The sequence below is a fragment of the Pantherophis guttatus genome, chromosome 6, assembly GCF_059756535.1.
Source record: "Pantherophis guttatus breed Tessera chromosome 6, ASM5975653v1, whole genome shotgun sequence".
NCBI lineage: Eukaryota > Metazoa > Chordata > Lepidosauria > Squamata > Colubridae > Pantherophis > Pantherophis guttatus.
Genome location: NC_142068.1, coordinates 23,685,143 through 23,702,851, shown reverse-complemented (window position 1 = coordinate 23,702,851; position 17,709 = coordinate 23,685,143). Strand labels below are relative to the sequence as shown.

The 17,709-nt window shown below is 37.3% G+C and overlaps 1 protein-coding gene across 8 annotated transcripts in view; it reads left to right on the top strand.

Annotated features, from left to right (window-relative positions):
* The window catches only part of LOC117678238 (schwannomin-interacting protein 1), a 413,447-nt gene that overhangs the window by 393,015 nt on the left and 2,723 nt on the right, over window positions 1-17,709 (top strand). For 6 of the 8 annotated variants that reach the window (XM_034439112.3, XM_087872103.1, XM_087872104.1 and 3 more), the window contains 4 exons: window positions 3,904-4,021; window positions 5,373-5,570; window positions 8,037-8,160; window positions 10,105-10,198. In XM_034439112.3, coding sequence (XP_034295003.2) covers window positions 3,904-4,021; window positions 5,373-5,570; window positions 8,037-8,160; window positions 10,105-10,198 — 534 coding nt within the window. Of the gene's footprint in view, window positions 1-3,903; window positions 4,022-5,372; window positions 5,571-8,036; window positions 8,161-10,104; window positions 10,199-13,389; window positions 13,441-17,709 lie in introns of all 8 variants that reach the window. The other 2 variants (XM_034439111.3, XM_034439116.3) reach the window with 1 other exon arrangement.

Sequence of the window (17,709 nt, the reverse complement as noted above, 5' to 3'; positions counted from 1 at the left end):
CTCAATTCAGGATTTATTGTGAGAAGGCTGAATAGAAGTCCAGATATCCAAAATGATAAGAGCATAAAAAACAGTTTTGTGGAGCAATTGTTTTGTAGTAGGCCAGCACCATGTAGTATTGAAATATGTCTTTTAAAAAATATTGCTTTATTTCTGCCTCACATGCAAGTTAATAATGGTTTAGCAGGTGCCTCTCTATAAACACAAATAGATGTCTGACTGCTGAATTTTAAATGTACGTCCTTTAATATGTATGTAGATTCCACCGCAACATAAATCAATGCTGCAAATTGCAGAAAGTACTACAGGCCATCTTGTGGCTGATCTTAGGATTGGTTTAGATAGCAGGAATGGTGGCTAAAGCATTTGTTTATGTGTCTAAATAAGAAGTGATTGTATTTTTTTATTATTGCTGCAGGTAAATTGTTTTCAACACCATTGTAATTTCTCCCTTCCTTCTGTCAAAATTAGGACAATATTTAACATTCCAGGTTTAGCTTATCTATGGCCTGGTAATGTATTTCATATGCTCATCTAGTAAATTATTTCATTTTTCTAAGAGGTGCTTAATTGAATGGATAGGATAGGATAGGATAGGATAGGATAGGATAGGATAGGATAGGATAGGATAGGATAGGATAGGATAGAATAGAATAGAATAGAATAGAATAGAATAGAATTCTTTATTGGCCAAATGTGATTGGACACGCAAGGAATTTGTCTTGGTACATACACTCTCAGTGTACATAAAAGAAAAGATACATTTGTCAAGAATCTTTGGTACAACACTTAATGATAAGGTCTCTTCATAACAGGCATGAGTTTGCTTTTCTTTTTTTTTAAGGTTCAATAATTGTAAATCAAACTACAAGCAATTTGTCTTGCAGAAATCCCTTCTACTTAAGATGTAGGAATAGATAAAAAGAGCAAGGAATATAGTTACTCAAACTCACTATAAGGTGATATTACCTTAATTTAGTGTTAGCTAACTTTTTCTCTCTAAATGTGTTGAACTTCAATTTCAGTGCTGGTTCTAGTGCTGCAAGTTGAAATCCAACACCTTTAAAAGGAAATGTGCTTTACAGTCAAAAGGAAAATCAGTTTTAAAATTAACCTGTAAACACACTTAAAAGGCTTAATTCTTAATATTAGAATTACACCACTCAGACCACTAAGAATTATACATGGAATATTAGTTTTTCCCAATTTATAAAATAGATTATAATAATTATATTATTATTGTAGATTATTTTTTCCAAATCACTTTTTTTTATTTTAAAACAAAAAAAATCATAAAAACATCATCATTCCAAATAATTACAGACAGTGTATCAATCGGTTAACATCCTATTTTGCTCCCTCTTCTCTTCAAAATATCACAATACATCCAAAGCTTATTTTCATAAAAAATATTCCACTTAATTTATTTCAATATCTACTTGTTATATATTTATCTCCATGTTTTATTGTCCATCCATTGATAAAACAAGTCCCAAATCAAGTAATATTGTTTATCTTCCTGCTCTCTTATTTCAAATGTTAGTGTACTCATTTCAGCACAATCCATCATTTTCTTAATGATTTCTTCATCAGTAAGTGTCTTTATATTATTATTGTAGATTATTGATGAATAAACATTTAAAATAAAGCCAAACAGATTTCTGTCTGCTGACTCAAGACTCCAACAATTGTATTTTAGAACTTCCCATTGCTTGTCTCCAAGTAGCTATCTTAATTTGATTATATGACAGCATTTGGTTATATTAAGTTTTTGTTGCCACAATATATATTTTAATTTTAAAATCACATGATTTTGAATCATGTTTAAAATGAATATATAAACCAATTTACAAAGCTTTTTCCGAAGAAAAAGACAAATATTTCATTGGAAATGTAGTATTTTCATATCTCCCTTGAAACCAAACAGATTAGTCTTCTCATTGTTTGAAATCCCACATTATTTTATATTGCAGCTATATCTCTGGTATAAACATCTGTGCAATATATTTTTCTCTTATTTTTATGTCTAAGTATTTAAGTTGGCATTCTTCCCTTTTGATAAACAGACATACTTAATCCTGCAAAACATTAGTGAACCCTGAAGGCCAGATGTGATCTTTTGAAGCATTGATGTAGTCTCTGCAGCAAAATTCATTACTACAGAATTTTATTTTGTAATGTGACATGAAAAAATTATCAACATATGGGAAGCTACTCCTATTTATTTTAATCACTGTCTTGCTCACTTCTTTTTCCTACTTTTTGAAGTATGGATTATTTGGCCTATCTTTTGGTGTGCGGACTTGACGATAAAATTTAAAGTTCAAATGTTGGCTGTTAGATACCCATCTCTATCCAAGATGATAATTTTACAGAGCATAGTGACATTTATTCTAACTTGTTTTCCTGCATTTCAATTGCTGAATTCACTGTATTAAAACTACAGATAGACCTCGACTTAACAACGGTTCACTTAATGCCAGAGGTGAAATGCTCCAGGTTCGGACCGGATTGCCTGATTCGGTAGCGATGGAGGCGGGTGGTTCGGAGAACTGGTAGCAAAAATCCGTGCCCCCCCCATGCCCAGCTGAGCCGCACAATCATCAGAGGCTATTTTTTACTTTTAAAAGCATTTTTTCTACAACCTCTTCGGCCAAAAAATGCTTTTAAAAGTAAAAAAAAAAAAAAGCCTCTGATGATCACGCGGCTCAGCCGGAATTGTCAAAGGCTTTTAAAAGGAAAAAACCCTGATGATCCAAGTTGAGTTGCCTGATCGGCAGAGCATCTCAGGCAACTCAGCTGGGATTGGCAGAGCCTTTTGAAAGCATTTTTTTACAACCTCTTCACCGAAGAGGTTGTAGAAAAAATGCTTTTAAAAGTTAAAAAAAAATTGGCCACGCCCACCCAGTCACATTACCCCCCACCAAGCCACGCCCACAGAACTGATAATAACAAATTTTAGATTTCACCACTGCTTAATGCCCATTCCAAGTTACAACAGCACTAAAAAAGTAACTTATGACCTTTTTTTATGCTTATGACTGGAGCAGCATCCCCATGGTCATGTGATCAAATTTCAGAATGCTTGGCAATTGACTTATATTTATGACTATTGTGGTGTCCCAGGATCTTGTAATCACCTTTTGTGACCTTCTGATAAGTAAAGTCAATGGGGAAGCTAGACTCACTTAAATGTGTTACTACCTTAACAGCTGCAGCGATCCACTTAACAACAAAGAAAGGTTGTAAAATGGGGCAAAACTCACTTAACAAATGTCTGACTTAGCAAAATAATTTTTGGGTTCCGTTGTGATCATAGGTGGAGGACTACCTGTACTGATTCAGCTAGATATCGGGAAAGGATGTAATAGCTACAACTAAAAATATTCTTCTATAGATTTCAAACCAGTCTTAATGGGTATTTGATCTGTTAGTTGAATTTTGTATTATGATGAATAGGTTTAGTTAGATGTATATTCATTTTTATGGTTTTTATATTTTTACTTATCCTTTTTATAGTTTTTTATTTTTGGTTATATAGATATTAATTTTTTAACTTGTATAATTAGTAACTGTATTTTTTCTTCCTATGCTGGCCTATGACTGTGATAAAGATTTGATTTGATTTCATTTGGTGTAATAACCATTGATAACAGATATCAGAAAAAGCTGTATCTGGAACTAAAAGTCTTCTTATTCCAATCTAACCTTTTTAGCAATTTCATATAATTTAATCAGCCTCCAATTGGATTTTATTTAAATGTATGAGCAGTAAAGTATGTAGCTTTTGAGTATAAATATTTAAGATTAGAAATAATCCTGTTTAACTACACTTTACAGTGATTAAATGCATCTAGTATCCCTGCAGAAAATGATAGCTGTCACTTTGTCTTTCTTTTCAAGGTTACAGAGTGGGATGAATTTACAAATTTGTTTTGTCAATGACAGTGGAAGTGACAAAGATAGTGATGCTGATGACAGCAAGACTGAAACTAGTCTAGATACCCCTTTATCTCCTATGGTGAGTGTTGCTGTTGATCTAATAAGCACGTGTAGATCCTTCAGAAATGTTGGGAAGGGTAAACCACCTTCTTCCATCATCGTTTCAATATACTTTTAATGCAATACTTTTTTTGGCAAACTAAACACTGACTTTATTCAAGGCATTTGGGTGAATGTAGTTTGAGCATATAAAATCATGTTGCTTGGCTTTAGTGTCTTTAACATGTGTGAGCCTCAACTCCCACAGTTGCTTGCTGGAAAATTCTGGATGTTAAAAGTCTACATATTTTAAAACTTGCTGAGATTGAGAAATGCCAGAATAAAAGATGAGTATCTTTTCTAGTGGTATCAATTTTCATTAGAAATTACATGCATGGCAAGGACGGCTGCTCCTGACTGGCGTGGTTTGTCCATAATCCAGTCCTAATAATGTTTTGAAACAGTAATGGGCAACAGAGAGGCCTTATACAGCTCTCTTAACTCGGGGTCCCCATCCTGTGGGTAGTGGCCCACTAGTGGGCCTTGAGGGGTTTGCAACTGGGCTGTAAAAAAATGCTGTGAGCATGCGCATGTCCATCCTCACTTGCACAAGCAGCAGATGAGTGTATGCGCGCGCTCCATTTGCGTGAGCAGTAGATGCGCATGCATGCCACTGACACAAATGGAGCTGCGCACATGTTTGCCGGCCACTTCCGCAAACCATCTGCTCCCCCTGCAAGTCCACAAAGCCAGAAATGTTGGGGAACTCTATTCTAAGCTCTCTACTTCTAGAATAGAGATGCACAATGTGCTGTCTAAATTTGACAGTGACATTTAAGTATGTTTTAAATAATATTCAATACTTGTCCTTTATGATTAAATTTCTCAATAAAACATGGGACTTTCATTTTGGATGTGACTCCCATGTACTTCCTGGCCCTGTTGATTTTCTCTGATGTAATCCATCACGAGTTATTGGATAGTGCAAATGCTATGGAAGAATCTAGTTCTATTTATTTATTCATTTATTTATGTGCTGTCTGATCCCCAGCAACTGTAGGCAGCTTACAGATTGTTAAACTTTAAAACACTTTAAAACAACAAGACAAACTATTCTAAAGAAAAATAGAAAAAAGAGGGCAGAGATAACAAACTCAAAGAAGAAAACGAGGCTTCAGTTATCTCTTGCCAAAAATAACTTTGTGCATGTACATGTACATACACACATATATAATTGTGCTGCCCACTTATATTACCTACATCAATGTTTGGCTTTTTTATTTGTACATATATTGCGTAATTACAAAATGAGGTAATCCTTTTTTATATCGGTAGGTGGAATCTTGAAAAAGGCACGTCCATGCTTATTTTACATTTACTTTTTTTTTTAGAGCAAGCAGAGCTCTTCCTATTCTGACAGAGATACTACTGAGGAGGAATCTGAATCCTTGGATGATATGGATTTTCTCACAAGACAAAAGAAACTTCAAGCTGAAGCCAAAATGGCTCTGGCGATGGCAAAGCCAATGGCCAAAATGCAAGTAGAGGTGGAAAAACAGAATAGGAAAAAATCTCCAGTAGCTGATCTTGTATGTATCACATAAAAATTCATGCCTATCATTTCCTTACATTTTGGGGTTACCAACTTTCCGTAATGACCTTTGTGGAGGGAAGCATTTATAAATTAAAGTACATTTGTTATTTTTTGTAGATTTCAAATATGTTTTAAAAAATAATGTACAGTTATTCCTCAAGTTACAGCCATTTGTTCAACGGCCATTCATAGTTACAAAAGCACTGAATGGGAGGGACTTACAAGCAGTCCACAATGTTGCAGCTATTGCAAGTTTCCTGTAGTCATGTGATCACATTCTGGGCTTCTGGTGACCAGATTTCATGTACGATGGGTGCCATGCACTGTAGTCACATGATCACAATTTGTAACCTTCCCTGCCAGCTTCCCACAAGCAAAGGCAACGGGGAATCCAGCAAGTCACTCCTGTTAAGTCTTGCCTGCTCCCATAGTAGCCCTCATTTAATGATAGTCGATCCTCACTTTAAAATGGCAATGGGGATTGCCATTGCTAAGCAGCACGGTCAAATGACGTTGTGCTTTATGACCACATAACTTAGTAAAGGAAATATTGGTTCCAATTGCTGTTATAATCCTAGTACCATCTGCACTTGAATTGTATATCATATATCAGAATAAAGGCAAACAAATTTTGTGTCTCTGGCAAAAACATCATAAATTCTTACCATGCTCTGGCAAAAAATGTCAAATTTTCAGGTGATCATGGGACACTGCACATATCCGCAAATGTGGGCCAGTTGCTGAGTGCTGAAAATGCATTCATGTGACATTCAAATCCAGGTCATTTGAAAAAGACATTCAAATTCAGGTCGTAAGTCCCTTTATCAGGGTACATGATAACTTTGAACAATCGCTAAGTGACAGATTGTAAATCAAGGACTACTTGTAGTAATGCTGGCCTTTTAGGTATTAAACGAAAGTGGTGAGACAAAGGGGATAATGAAGATAACATTTTCCAAGCCTTTAAATTTTTCTTGCCCATGCCAGTTTTGCCATGCTGGATGTTTATGCATTACATTTTCCTGTTTCATAGAACAGATTCTCTTCCCTATCCAGTCTAAAATTGTATGGCTCATTAAGTACAGTACCATAAGATACTGTTGCAAGTGTGAATGGCTTCAATATGCAGTTTTGGTGGATAGGGAGTTTCCCCTATAATTAATCATTATGATTAATGATTGTAACTATGATCTATGACCTATCACTTTGTTGTATGTACATTGAGAGCTTATTTTATGTGTACATTGAGAGCAACCTAGAACTAAGGAGAAATTTTCTGACAGTTAGAACAGTTAATCAGTGGAACAACTTGCCTCCAGAAGTTGTGAATGCTCCAACACTTGAAGTTTTTAAGAAGAGATTGGATAATCATTTGTCTGAAAGCGTATAGGGTTTCCTGCCTAAGCATGGTGTTGGATTAGAACAGGGGTCTGCAACCTTAAACACTGAAAGAGCCATTTGGACCCGTTTCCCACAGAAAACACCGGGAGCCACAAAACACTTCCCGCGCCTGACTATTTTTTGAGCAGCCACAAAACTAGCCACAAAATGTTGAATTAAATGTTCTGGTTTTTTCTGAAACTTTTCTTTTCTTGGATTTATCCATGGTTGGCCTACTGGGGTTTGAAAATCTCAGTAAATCATGTGCTGGCGGGTGTCGCACATTGGCGGTTGTGAGGCATATTTTGAGTGACAGAGCTGCAGCAGAGGGGTGAAAGAGCCACATGCGGCTCCAGAGCCACAGGTTGCTGACTCCTGGACTAGAAGATCTCAAAGATCCCTTCCAATTCTGTTATCCTATTCTATTTTATTATGCACCAGAGACAGATTCTTTGTGTGTCCAATCACAATTGGGCAATAAAGAATTCTATAAGACTGTATATTCTGTACACTGGTAAAGAATTAAGAAATTATACCCGGTAGTCCTTCGACTTATTATCATAATTGAGACCAAATTTCTGTGGCTAAACAGAACAGTTGTCAAGTGAGTTTTGCCCCATCTTACAACCTTTCTTGCCACAGTTGCTACAGGTATTTAAATCATTGCAGTTGTTAAGTTAATAACACGATTAATAAGTGAATCTGACTTCCCCATTGACTTGGCTTATTAGAAAGTCAAAAAGGTGATCACATGACCCCAGGACACTTCAATCACCATAAACATATGCCGGTTGCCAAACTCCTGAATTGTGATCATATGGCCATGGAGATGTAATTGTTGTAAGTGTGAAAAATAATCATAAGTCATTTTCTTCAGTGCCATTGTAACTTTGAATGGTCACTAAATGAATGCTGTAAGTCAAGGATGCCTGTATGTGCACTATTCAAGACACTTTTAATATAATATTAAAAAATTATCAATGTTACTGCTACTATTTTGATATAGGAAGTTAATTATTGCAAACAAAGAGTGTGCTGCTCAAACTAATGCATGCCTTAAATGTTTTAATGTTATTTTTAGCTGCCACATATGCCTCATATAAGTGAATGCTTGATGAAAAGAAGTTTAAAACCCGCAGACCTGAGAGATATGACAATTGGGCAACTACAAGTGATAGTCAATGATCTACATTCACAGATAGAAAGTAAGTAGAAAATACTTATTCTGCCTTTTTTCTTTGTCTCGCTATTATTCACAGTATTTTAAGGTCAAAGTACTGTACATTAGGTTCCGTTGTCCCCATGGCAAGATTATAATGATATACTAGATAAGAATAAATCTTATGATTGGACACTATGCGTCTATCAGTAGCCTGGGAACCAATTGTTATTTTGTGATTTGCATACAGACTTCCTTAGGGTTCTTCTCATCTCCAGCTGAATAAACTGACAATTACCGTAATAAATTTAGATTAATATTCTCACCTAAAGTGGGAGAATAGATTATACAATTTAATGGGATGATGGGAGAGAGTGCAGGTGTCCCCAAACAAAAAATGAATTCTAGGCTAGCAATACATCTGATTTTTTTCCAGTCCTATATGAAAGAACTTGGGTTTTTTTCTGGGAGTAAAAGACAATTTGGGGTCAAATTCAGCTTTTCGGTTGAATTAATGATTTGCCAGTGCATTCTTTCTGTCACTTTTATTTCCCACTGTGATCCCAAAGAATGGATCAATTTGTCATGGAGACTTTGTGAATTTTTACATAAATATGTTGTGTATGTTTTAATTGTGTATGTTTTAGTGCTATGTGATTTTTTTTTTCGTTTATTGTTTGTTTTTATCTGGTATGCTACCCAGAGACACATTGTTTGGGCTGGGCAGCCTTATAAATCTAGCAAATCAATAAATAAAAGAAAAGAAAAGAAATAAATAAGCAAGCAAGGGGTTCAACTTCTGGTGAGGCTGCGACTTATCAACATTAGTTATAATCCTGACACATGGAGCACAGCAGGTTGGAAAACACTGTGAGGCCTTTATCTAATTAGGGAGTGAAGAATCCATTTTAGTTGTTTTCTTCTGATGTGAAATCAGTAGCTGTTATGGTAAGAACAATAGCTGCTTTCATGTATCGGTAGAGCCAGGGCTGCATGTTATATCAGTCTTTCCTGTCATGTGGAGCTCCAGATGGGTTGGCATTAAAACACAAGACATTTAGTCCCAACACAATTGGAGGGCATGACCTCTTAGATAATGCAGCTTCTGGCCTTGGCAATCTGCTGGTGGCAAATGCAACTTTAGTCCCTTAGATATCCAGTCATGAGGATTTTCCATCAATTCCTTCAGTTGAAGAAAAGCCAGATGTTCCATTGACTGCCTGACAACTTAACAATTTTAAGATTCTGTGCAGCTTCTAAAATTTGTCCTTGATTATCCCATGAGACCTATAACAGTATTATTTCAGTCCTTTGCTACCCACTATTCTTAAAACATGACTTCACATCCTTCCTAATTTATATGCAAGCCAAAAAAACTAATGGATACCATTATATTTTTTGGAATGAGATATCAAAAGTCTGCCCCACAGTGGCTAAAAGTATCCAAAATGTTAGGGACAGAAGAGAACTAATTACTGTATTTTTCAGAGTATAAGACGCACCTTCCACCCCCTAAAATGGGGTGAAAATTTAGGTGCGTCTTATACACCAAATGTAGCCCCACCTACCCACTGGCCCCCACTCTTTGGCCTCTGCCTCCCAGCAGTTATCTCCTTGCAGCAAACAGCAAGAAAAAACAACTTCTTTCAGCTTCAGCACAGCCTAATTAGCGCAAGTTGATTGGATTGGCCTCCCGACTCTCAGCTGTTTTGCTCTCAGCTGTTTTGCCCTCTGCTGCTTGCTGCAAGGAAGTAAATTGCCACAGCAGATTTTTTTTTCCTTGTGCTAATCAAGCTATGCTGAAAAAAAAACTGAAAGTAAAGCAGGCTGTTTGCTGCAACGTGGCAAAATTGCTCAGAGGCAGAGACAGATTTCTTTTTCTTCTTTTCCTCATCAAAAAAGATAGGTGTGTCTTATAGTCCGGTACATCTTATATTCCGAAAAATACAGTAAATTCCTTTTTTCCCCCCCTCCCCTTTTTCAAAATCAGGTTTAAATGAAGAATTGGTGCAACTGCTGCTTATTCGAGATGAATTGCACACAGAGCAAGATGCAATGCTGGTAGACATTGAAGACTTGACCAGGTTAGTATCAGTATCTATTAAGTTCTGTTGATAAGGCCTGTATGAAAATCATTTGATGGGGCAATGACCTGTCGCTGATACCTTAGATGGGAGGAAATGTTCTGAATTCCTCAAACTATTTTCTCATCAATGCAAAGCTTGGATCATATCCCAGAAGCTATAAAAATCTCTAAGACCTATGAGTTCTCAGGTTGAAATGGCTTATTTTTTTTAGGGCTACACAACAGTGGCATTCACAGCAAGCCAAGAGTTCATCAAAATGATGAAACAAGCACCATGATGCTACCACATGCCCCACTTATTTGACTGCTTGCTTCTATTTTATTTTACAAACCAATATCATAAAGTAACATGCAGAGGCTTTATTTCGCCAGAATTCTTACTCAGGGCAGAGGTTGAATAAATACCATGGGAAGGAATAATTTCCAGGGGAGGGGATTTAATTTTTTTAAAAAACCTATCCTCTTAACTTATGACACTCTTTAAGCTGCAATGCTTAATCTTCAGTTCGTACCAAACAAATTTGGCTGAAGCACCCAACCAAAAAAAACCTACCATTCCTCCTTGGATAGAAAATGGTGTCTGGGTAAATACCCTCTTTTCTCTTGGAATGAACGTTTAGAACATTGAAAACAAATCAGGTTTGGTAAAGGGTGTCATTATTGCTGGTAAGGTTTCTGATTCTGCGTTTGTTTGCTTGCTTTGCTACTTTATTTTTAACCAGACTAGTACCTGATTTTGTATTGATTTAGCGGGTGGCTTTGTCCTTTAAAATCAGAAGATGAAGTGCAAATTTTGCCAATCAAACAATTGTCTGGGATTTATATTTCCCTATCTGGCTATTAATGGAGCTTCTTGAATCATTGAATCAATCTGTAATTTAGAATCCAACACTTTGAATTTCCTCTAATTGCTTTTAGTGTAATAGTTCTGTCAGTTTTTGTCTCTCCTTTGCTTTGGGAAGATCTTGTTGCCAGGGAAATAGTAAAAGTTGTCAGAGAATTGCTTGAAGCGCAGGTTCTGTTTTGAGATGTTCATCTCATAGAATGCCAAATGTTGTTGGTTTCTACTTCTGCCACATCCCTTTCTCAATAAACTCGCTATTGTTTTTTTCCCCCTAACTTTGCTATATCTTGCTAAGGGCTCTTTCTCACAGTTGCATTAATATGCATGCTCGAGTTGTTGTTAGAAAAGTGTGTTACTATACTTCGGCTGCCTGGACTGTTAAACTATAACCTGTGCAACTTTGGGGATTGCAAGTTATCAGCTTCTTCCATTTTTATCACTGGACAATTTAAGAGCAGCAATTAGAGAGTTCCCTTAACATTGCGTCACCTTCCAACCAGCTTCTCCAGGCTTCCCCAGTCACTCACCTGGAGGTGTGGAAGACAGGCTTGGGCAAGTATAGTGGGTGCCTGGGATGAAGGCTTTACCTGCCTCTTGCTTAGCTGAAGTGATGAGTCAGAGCAGCTTTGCAACAAAGTCATCCAGTGTGACTCAGATTTGCAGAAGCAAGTCTTCCCCTTAACAATCCATGCCCCTAGGAACTGTGTAAACTTCTGAAAAACTACTTTAAAAAGCCAGAACTTGAAACCCAGACTGTTTCTAATCATGGTTTATGAGTGTCATGGCTGCCAGGTCAATAGAGCAAAAGAGTGCAGTGTGAAGCAGGTTACACAAGCTATGATTACACACAAAAAAAGAGTTCCATCCACTTTATCCGAGGCTCATCATCTACCTTTTCAGTCAGCCAGCTGTGCTATTTTTGGACAGCTGTTTACTGAGCTTCCTTTTGCTTGGGCCCAAAGAGGAAACTTTTGACAACTCTTTGTGAATTTCACCCCAGTATATCCCAAATATACCAAAGGAATAAGTGCTGCAAGAGAGAGCAGTGCTATCAGTAAATAGCTGTGATTGGTGGCAACCAGAAATATCCTGATAGCCCAACCGGAAAATGGCATTGGAGTAGGCAAAATGGCACCCTTCTCTTTTCACCCGCCCGCATCAAAATAAAAGCAACAGCAAACATAACCCAACAAATCCTTCTGATAAGAGAAAACCTGTAATGAATCCATGAAAAATCAACTGGCAGCCCTTTTTTAAGGATTAGTTACAGTCTTTTGATAAGCTGCTGAACACAAATTCAATAATAGCAGTTTCTCACAAGAATAGTATACCAGTATCTATAAGGAGCTCACAAAACCCAGGTCATGCATTAGGTAGGTAGTTCCCCCAGCAGAAACCCAGTGTCCAACCTCTCTTTCAGTCCAAGCTAAATTGGCTGTGAAGGGCAGTGGTCACTGAAAGTTAAGCAGTGTGCCTACTGCAGCCTTGACAATCCAATGGGAGTCAGCAAATGCCTGTCATTAACCACATCCTCACCATGGTAGTGAATGAAGTATCATAGATCATACAAGCTCTAGGATGAAGCAGATGGAAAACACCACTAAGAACTGGAACTGTAAGGATTAATTTGGATCCTTCTGCATTAAATTGGGAATAACACATAGGCTATCTTATGAGGACATAACTCTCTAAAAACAGTGGGACATCTATGTCATAGGTAACTTGAGGATGAGCCCTAAATCACCTTTTTAAAAAGATCATGTAGTTCCTTTGTTTCCTACTTCTTGCTTCATGGGATAGTTGACATATATTTACTAATGAATTTTACATCCAACCAGAAGGCTGCTGTTAATTATTTAAAGAATTGAACCATGGCTGGCCATAGAAATGACTTTGTACTGTTTGACTTGAGGAAGCAAAATCAATCAAAATAACCCCAGAAATGGCTAGAAGATCAATGACGTTAAGTTTCTAAAGATAGCTTTACCTTTTTTCCCCCAATTCTGAGTGATTAAAGAGGAGAGTCATGTAATAGTGCCAACATTAATTTATCAAATAATCAAATAGAGGATAGAATTTTCTGGAAAAAGAAGTGGAGATGTGATAGGGAAATTCACAAATTACATGATATACATATTGCGTTTCTGTGATTAATTCATAGGTTTTTGCCAATAGATGCATACAATGACTTGAAATTGATTAATTTTGCTCTGGCTGAATTTTTCACCTCGACTTTTGATATATTTTAATCCTAAAAGAGAAGAATTCATCATCTATAAACCAAGACTTAAATGAGCCAAAGCAAACCCAACTATGTTTTTTTTTCTGTAATATTTCTCTTACAGTGTGGCCCCCTATCAATGCCATGATAATTTAGCACCATTGCTACAGACAAGGTAAAATATAATAAAAAGCTCTGTTTATCCAGATCTCTCTAATCCGTCCCTCCTCGTGCAATATTCACTCTCTTTCCCCCTTTTGTAAACCCTTTGTTGTCCTTTGCTCCAATTACTTTCATGTTTCCCAGATTGTCTCATTAAGAAAGTCTCTGTAGTAATTTCACAGCAAAATATGCTAGTCTGCCTTTCTTTTAACTTTCTTCCATGTAATATTGTGTGCTCCACCACTGATCTAACATCTTCAAATTCACACAGTATCTTCAGTGCTTATTTATGATGTCATGCTATTGATTATTCAACCACACGGTCTTTTTGATGGAGCCAATGTTTAGACAGGGTAATTTAGAGATGACTAATTTGATAAATGCATTTAGATTGCCCCTTGTTCTCTCAAACCCCACCCCACCCCCCTTGCCAATACATTTATACATAGTAGCCTGAGAACCTAGGAAGTTTTGAATTCTTAAGTTTCATAAAGATCTGAAGGATTTGGAGTGAAAAATCACTTCAAATTGTGAAGAAAGAGAGTTGTACATACAACACATCCTATTTTAACCCAAATGCTTTTCAAATATATAATTTCTCTGCATTAAAACTTCGGGCTGCTGTATTTTAATTGTGAATATTGAAAAAAAAGGAAGTATAGATTTATCTTGATTCATCAAGACATTCATTTTGAAGTTGAAGCCATATGAACTCAAAGTCAATACTTGCAAGGGCACATTTTATAGGCAATGAAATATCTAAGCTAGCTTTTCCCGATTTTCGAAGTGTCCTTCAAAGTTGTTGAAACTGCAGCTCTCCTAATATGCATAACCAGGATATCTGAGAATCATAATAGAAATATAACCAGAAGAATGCCAGGTTAGACTGAAGCATGTCTTTCTGAGCCTTATCGGTAACATACGGTGAGCACACACCATATTCTCTCGGCAATTTTTGAAGCACTTAATGATCAAATGGTTCTTATCTATAGGCCTCTGGAAAGATTAGACTGCACTGTTTCAAAATTGAGTATTTTCATTAATATGTTTATAGTTTTAATAATAATAATAATGATGATGATGATGATGATGATGATGATGATGTGGGTTTTCCTGAAGTTGAGGAAAAAGTCAGATACATAGTAAGAAAAGGAATGGGTAATATCTACAGAAATAATTGCATGCCCTCTATGGACAAAATTTGGAAGTGCATTTTTCCAAATGCTATAAAAACACCTGTGGCTACAAAGGACAAAACTGGACAGACATTAAGCATATCACTGAAAATTTCTTAATGGTTTGTAGCAAATATCAATCTCAAAGATTTTACTTTTAAAAGAATAGCTGCATGGAAAGGGTTGTTTAACTATTCGCTTGTTGCAATCTCAATAGAAGTGCCCTTTAATTACTAATAGCTTCTGAAAAAAAGCAATTTCCCATTAGAGAGTTAAAATTTAGATGGCAATTGCTACTATCTAAATTAAAACAAAAACAAAAGCTAAAGAGCTTTATAATGACGCCTTTTCCTTTCGTCTTGTTTGGAGCTGAAAGGGTAACCTGTTCAAAGATTTATGCTTAAAAATGATAAAGGAGCATTCATACAGACACTACATCTATACTCTAGTACTGTGATGGCAAACCTATGGCATGTGTGCTGGAAGTGGCACACAGAGCCATCTCTCCGGGCACGTGAGCCATGACCCATTGCTCTTCTGGGTTTCGGTGTACCGGCCAGCTGGTCTTCACGCGCAAGGGAGCACTGGAAACCAGAAGAGCAGCCACCTGACATGTGCACTCCGGGAAGACAATCTTCTGGTTTCTGGCACACGCATGCACCCCGGCCACCTGGTCTTCGCATGCGCATGCATGCCAGAAACTGGAACACCAGGTGGCTGGTGCGCATGTGTGCGCCAGAAACCGGAAAATCACCTTCCTGGCAAGCGCATGCGCACCAGGTGGCTGCTCTTCTGGTCTCTGGTGGACACTCCCATGCCGAAGAGGTTCGCCAACACTGCTCTAGTAGCATCTATTACTCCCTGTTGAATCTGGAAGTCTGCAAGGGAGACATTTATTCACAATTGCTTAAATGGGAGTAGGTCTCTTTGAAACTCTGCTCTTATAGAAACTCAGTATAGCGAAACTGGAAGTTTAGAAGCACAGTTCGTGCACATGCTCAATTCTCAATCATCCAGGCCATGGTTATCCCAAAGGTGATTTTTCTAAAAGGCAACTGGACTTTCTTGGTGTTTTCTTTGCAAATGTTTTGTTTCTCATCCAAGAAGCTTCTTCGAAACTAAAGAAGCCTCGTCTTCAGTTGAACTGAAGATGCTTCTTTGATGAGAAAGTGAAACATTTTCAGAGAAAACACCAAGAAAGTCCACTTATCTTTTGGAAAAAACACCTTTGGGACTTAGAAACACAGGTACTAAGCAGGATGGGAGAGCTAACATTATTACGCTACAAGTTATTAAAGCATCAGATTCATGAGATGGAACTATATTCCATTGTAAAATAACATAAAATTTACAAGCTACAGTATCTAGCCACTTAATCTAGCCACTTAAAATTATTAGATAATAGGAAGTGGAAGAAACCTTTTCCTGAAGTTTTTGGCAGCTGCAATATTTTAATAAATAAATATGAAAATAATAGTCCAATTTGATATAATCTTGCAAATTGTTTCCTCAAAATTAGTTGTAAAGTGATGTGAAAACATCCAAACTCAACAATATATCAAAATCTTAGATAAAGCCATGAATATAGGTAGTGCTCAACTAACAACTGGTCACTTAGCAGGGTACTTCTGACTTGGATTTGAAGTTCTGATGGTTGTGGGAATCATGGTCCCCTGACTGCATTTTTGCAACTGGGCTGCATTTATGGCCATTTCCTGCAATCACATGATCACATTTTATGATAGTTTTGCCAAAAAGCAGCATTTACTTCTGGTTTCTAGCAAAATTGTGCCCATAGTAATTCATCCATTTGCACGGCTGCAATGATTCACTTTACCACCACCACAAAAAGGAACATAAAGTCAAGGTGGTGATATGACCAACTCACTTTACAATCAGCACAAGTTATGATTGTGATGGGCAGATTCCATTACTGTTGTAATTAGGGCAGAGGTGTCAAACTCAAGGTCCGTGGTCCGGATCCGGTCTGCAGGGTGCTTAAATCTGGCCCATAGGGCCAGCCTGAAAATAGCAAAGGACCGGCCCGCAGTGCTTCTGGCAGCCAAAATGGGGACAGAGGGCACTTTCGGCCCCCTGCGGCCCGTTTTCAGCCTGGATGGCCTCCTGCAGCACTCTGCTGGCCAAAACAGGATGTGGGGGGTTCCCGTGTCCTGTTTTGGCCAGCAAAGTGTTGCAGGAGGCGTTCATCCCATCTCCTCCCTCCCCACCCCCGACCAGCAGAGGAGAACTACAGTGCGGATCCGGCCCTTGAAGAAATTCAGTTTGACACCCCTGACCTAGAGCACTACCTGTAATGTGTGTTTCTTATCTCTCCTCCCTCCAAAATAATCAAATGAGCAAAATGTGACTGCAGTAAGGAATACATCTGCACAAGTATGTCTAATACTATGCCTCTTGACAGTATTTCCAAATGTTTGGCTACTGTTATGGCTATGACTGTATAACTACAGTCCAGCAGCATAGGAGTGTGAATCTCTGATTCATGACATTTCTTGAAGTCAAATCGGGATGCCTTGTTTCCAGTGCTAGCATCCAAAATGTATATTACTCATGCACTTTTAAGTAATACATACGCGATACAGTTTTACCATTGGTGTCTTTTCATGCATTTCCAGACAGATATCGAAACATTCTGGATTTCCAAAGCGTGGAGGTGGATGGATGTAGACAGATATATACTTTTGTAGACAGAAAATACATTTTGGCTAGGGCCAATCTTGAGCGGAGCTACTCCTTAAAAAAGAGTGCAAAATGTAGCCTTTAGGCTACAGTTGTATATTTTCCAATATGCTTTAAGGCTTCATGTGCTTTCCAGACAGTTAAAGCTCTAAAGCAATGTTTTTTAAACTTTAAGGAGTATAGACTTAAACTCCCAGAATTCTCCAGTCAGCATCAAACTTAATAAAATTTTTTATAGATTTTTTTTTCTCTTTTTGTGTCTCTTTGTTTCAGTGAATGCATTATAACATTTGTTCAATCATGAAGGAGAATGATGGGCTAGTAAAGAAAGAAACTATAGTTAGTGCAATAATTCCCATGAATTAAATAATATTTCTTTCATATTCAAAATTGACGTGGTCCAAACT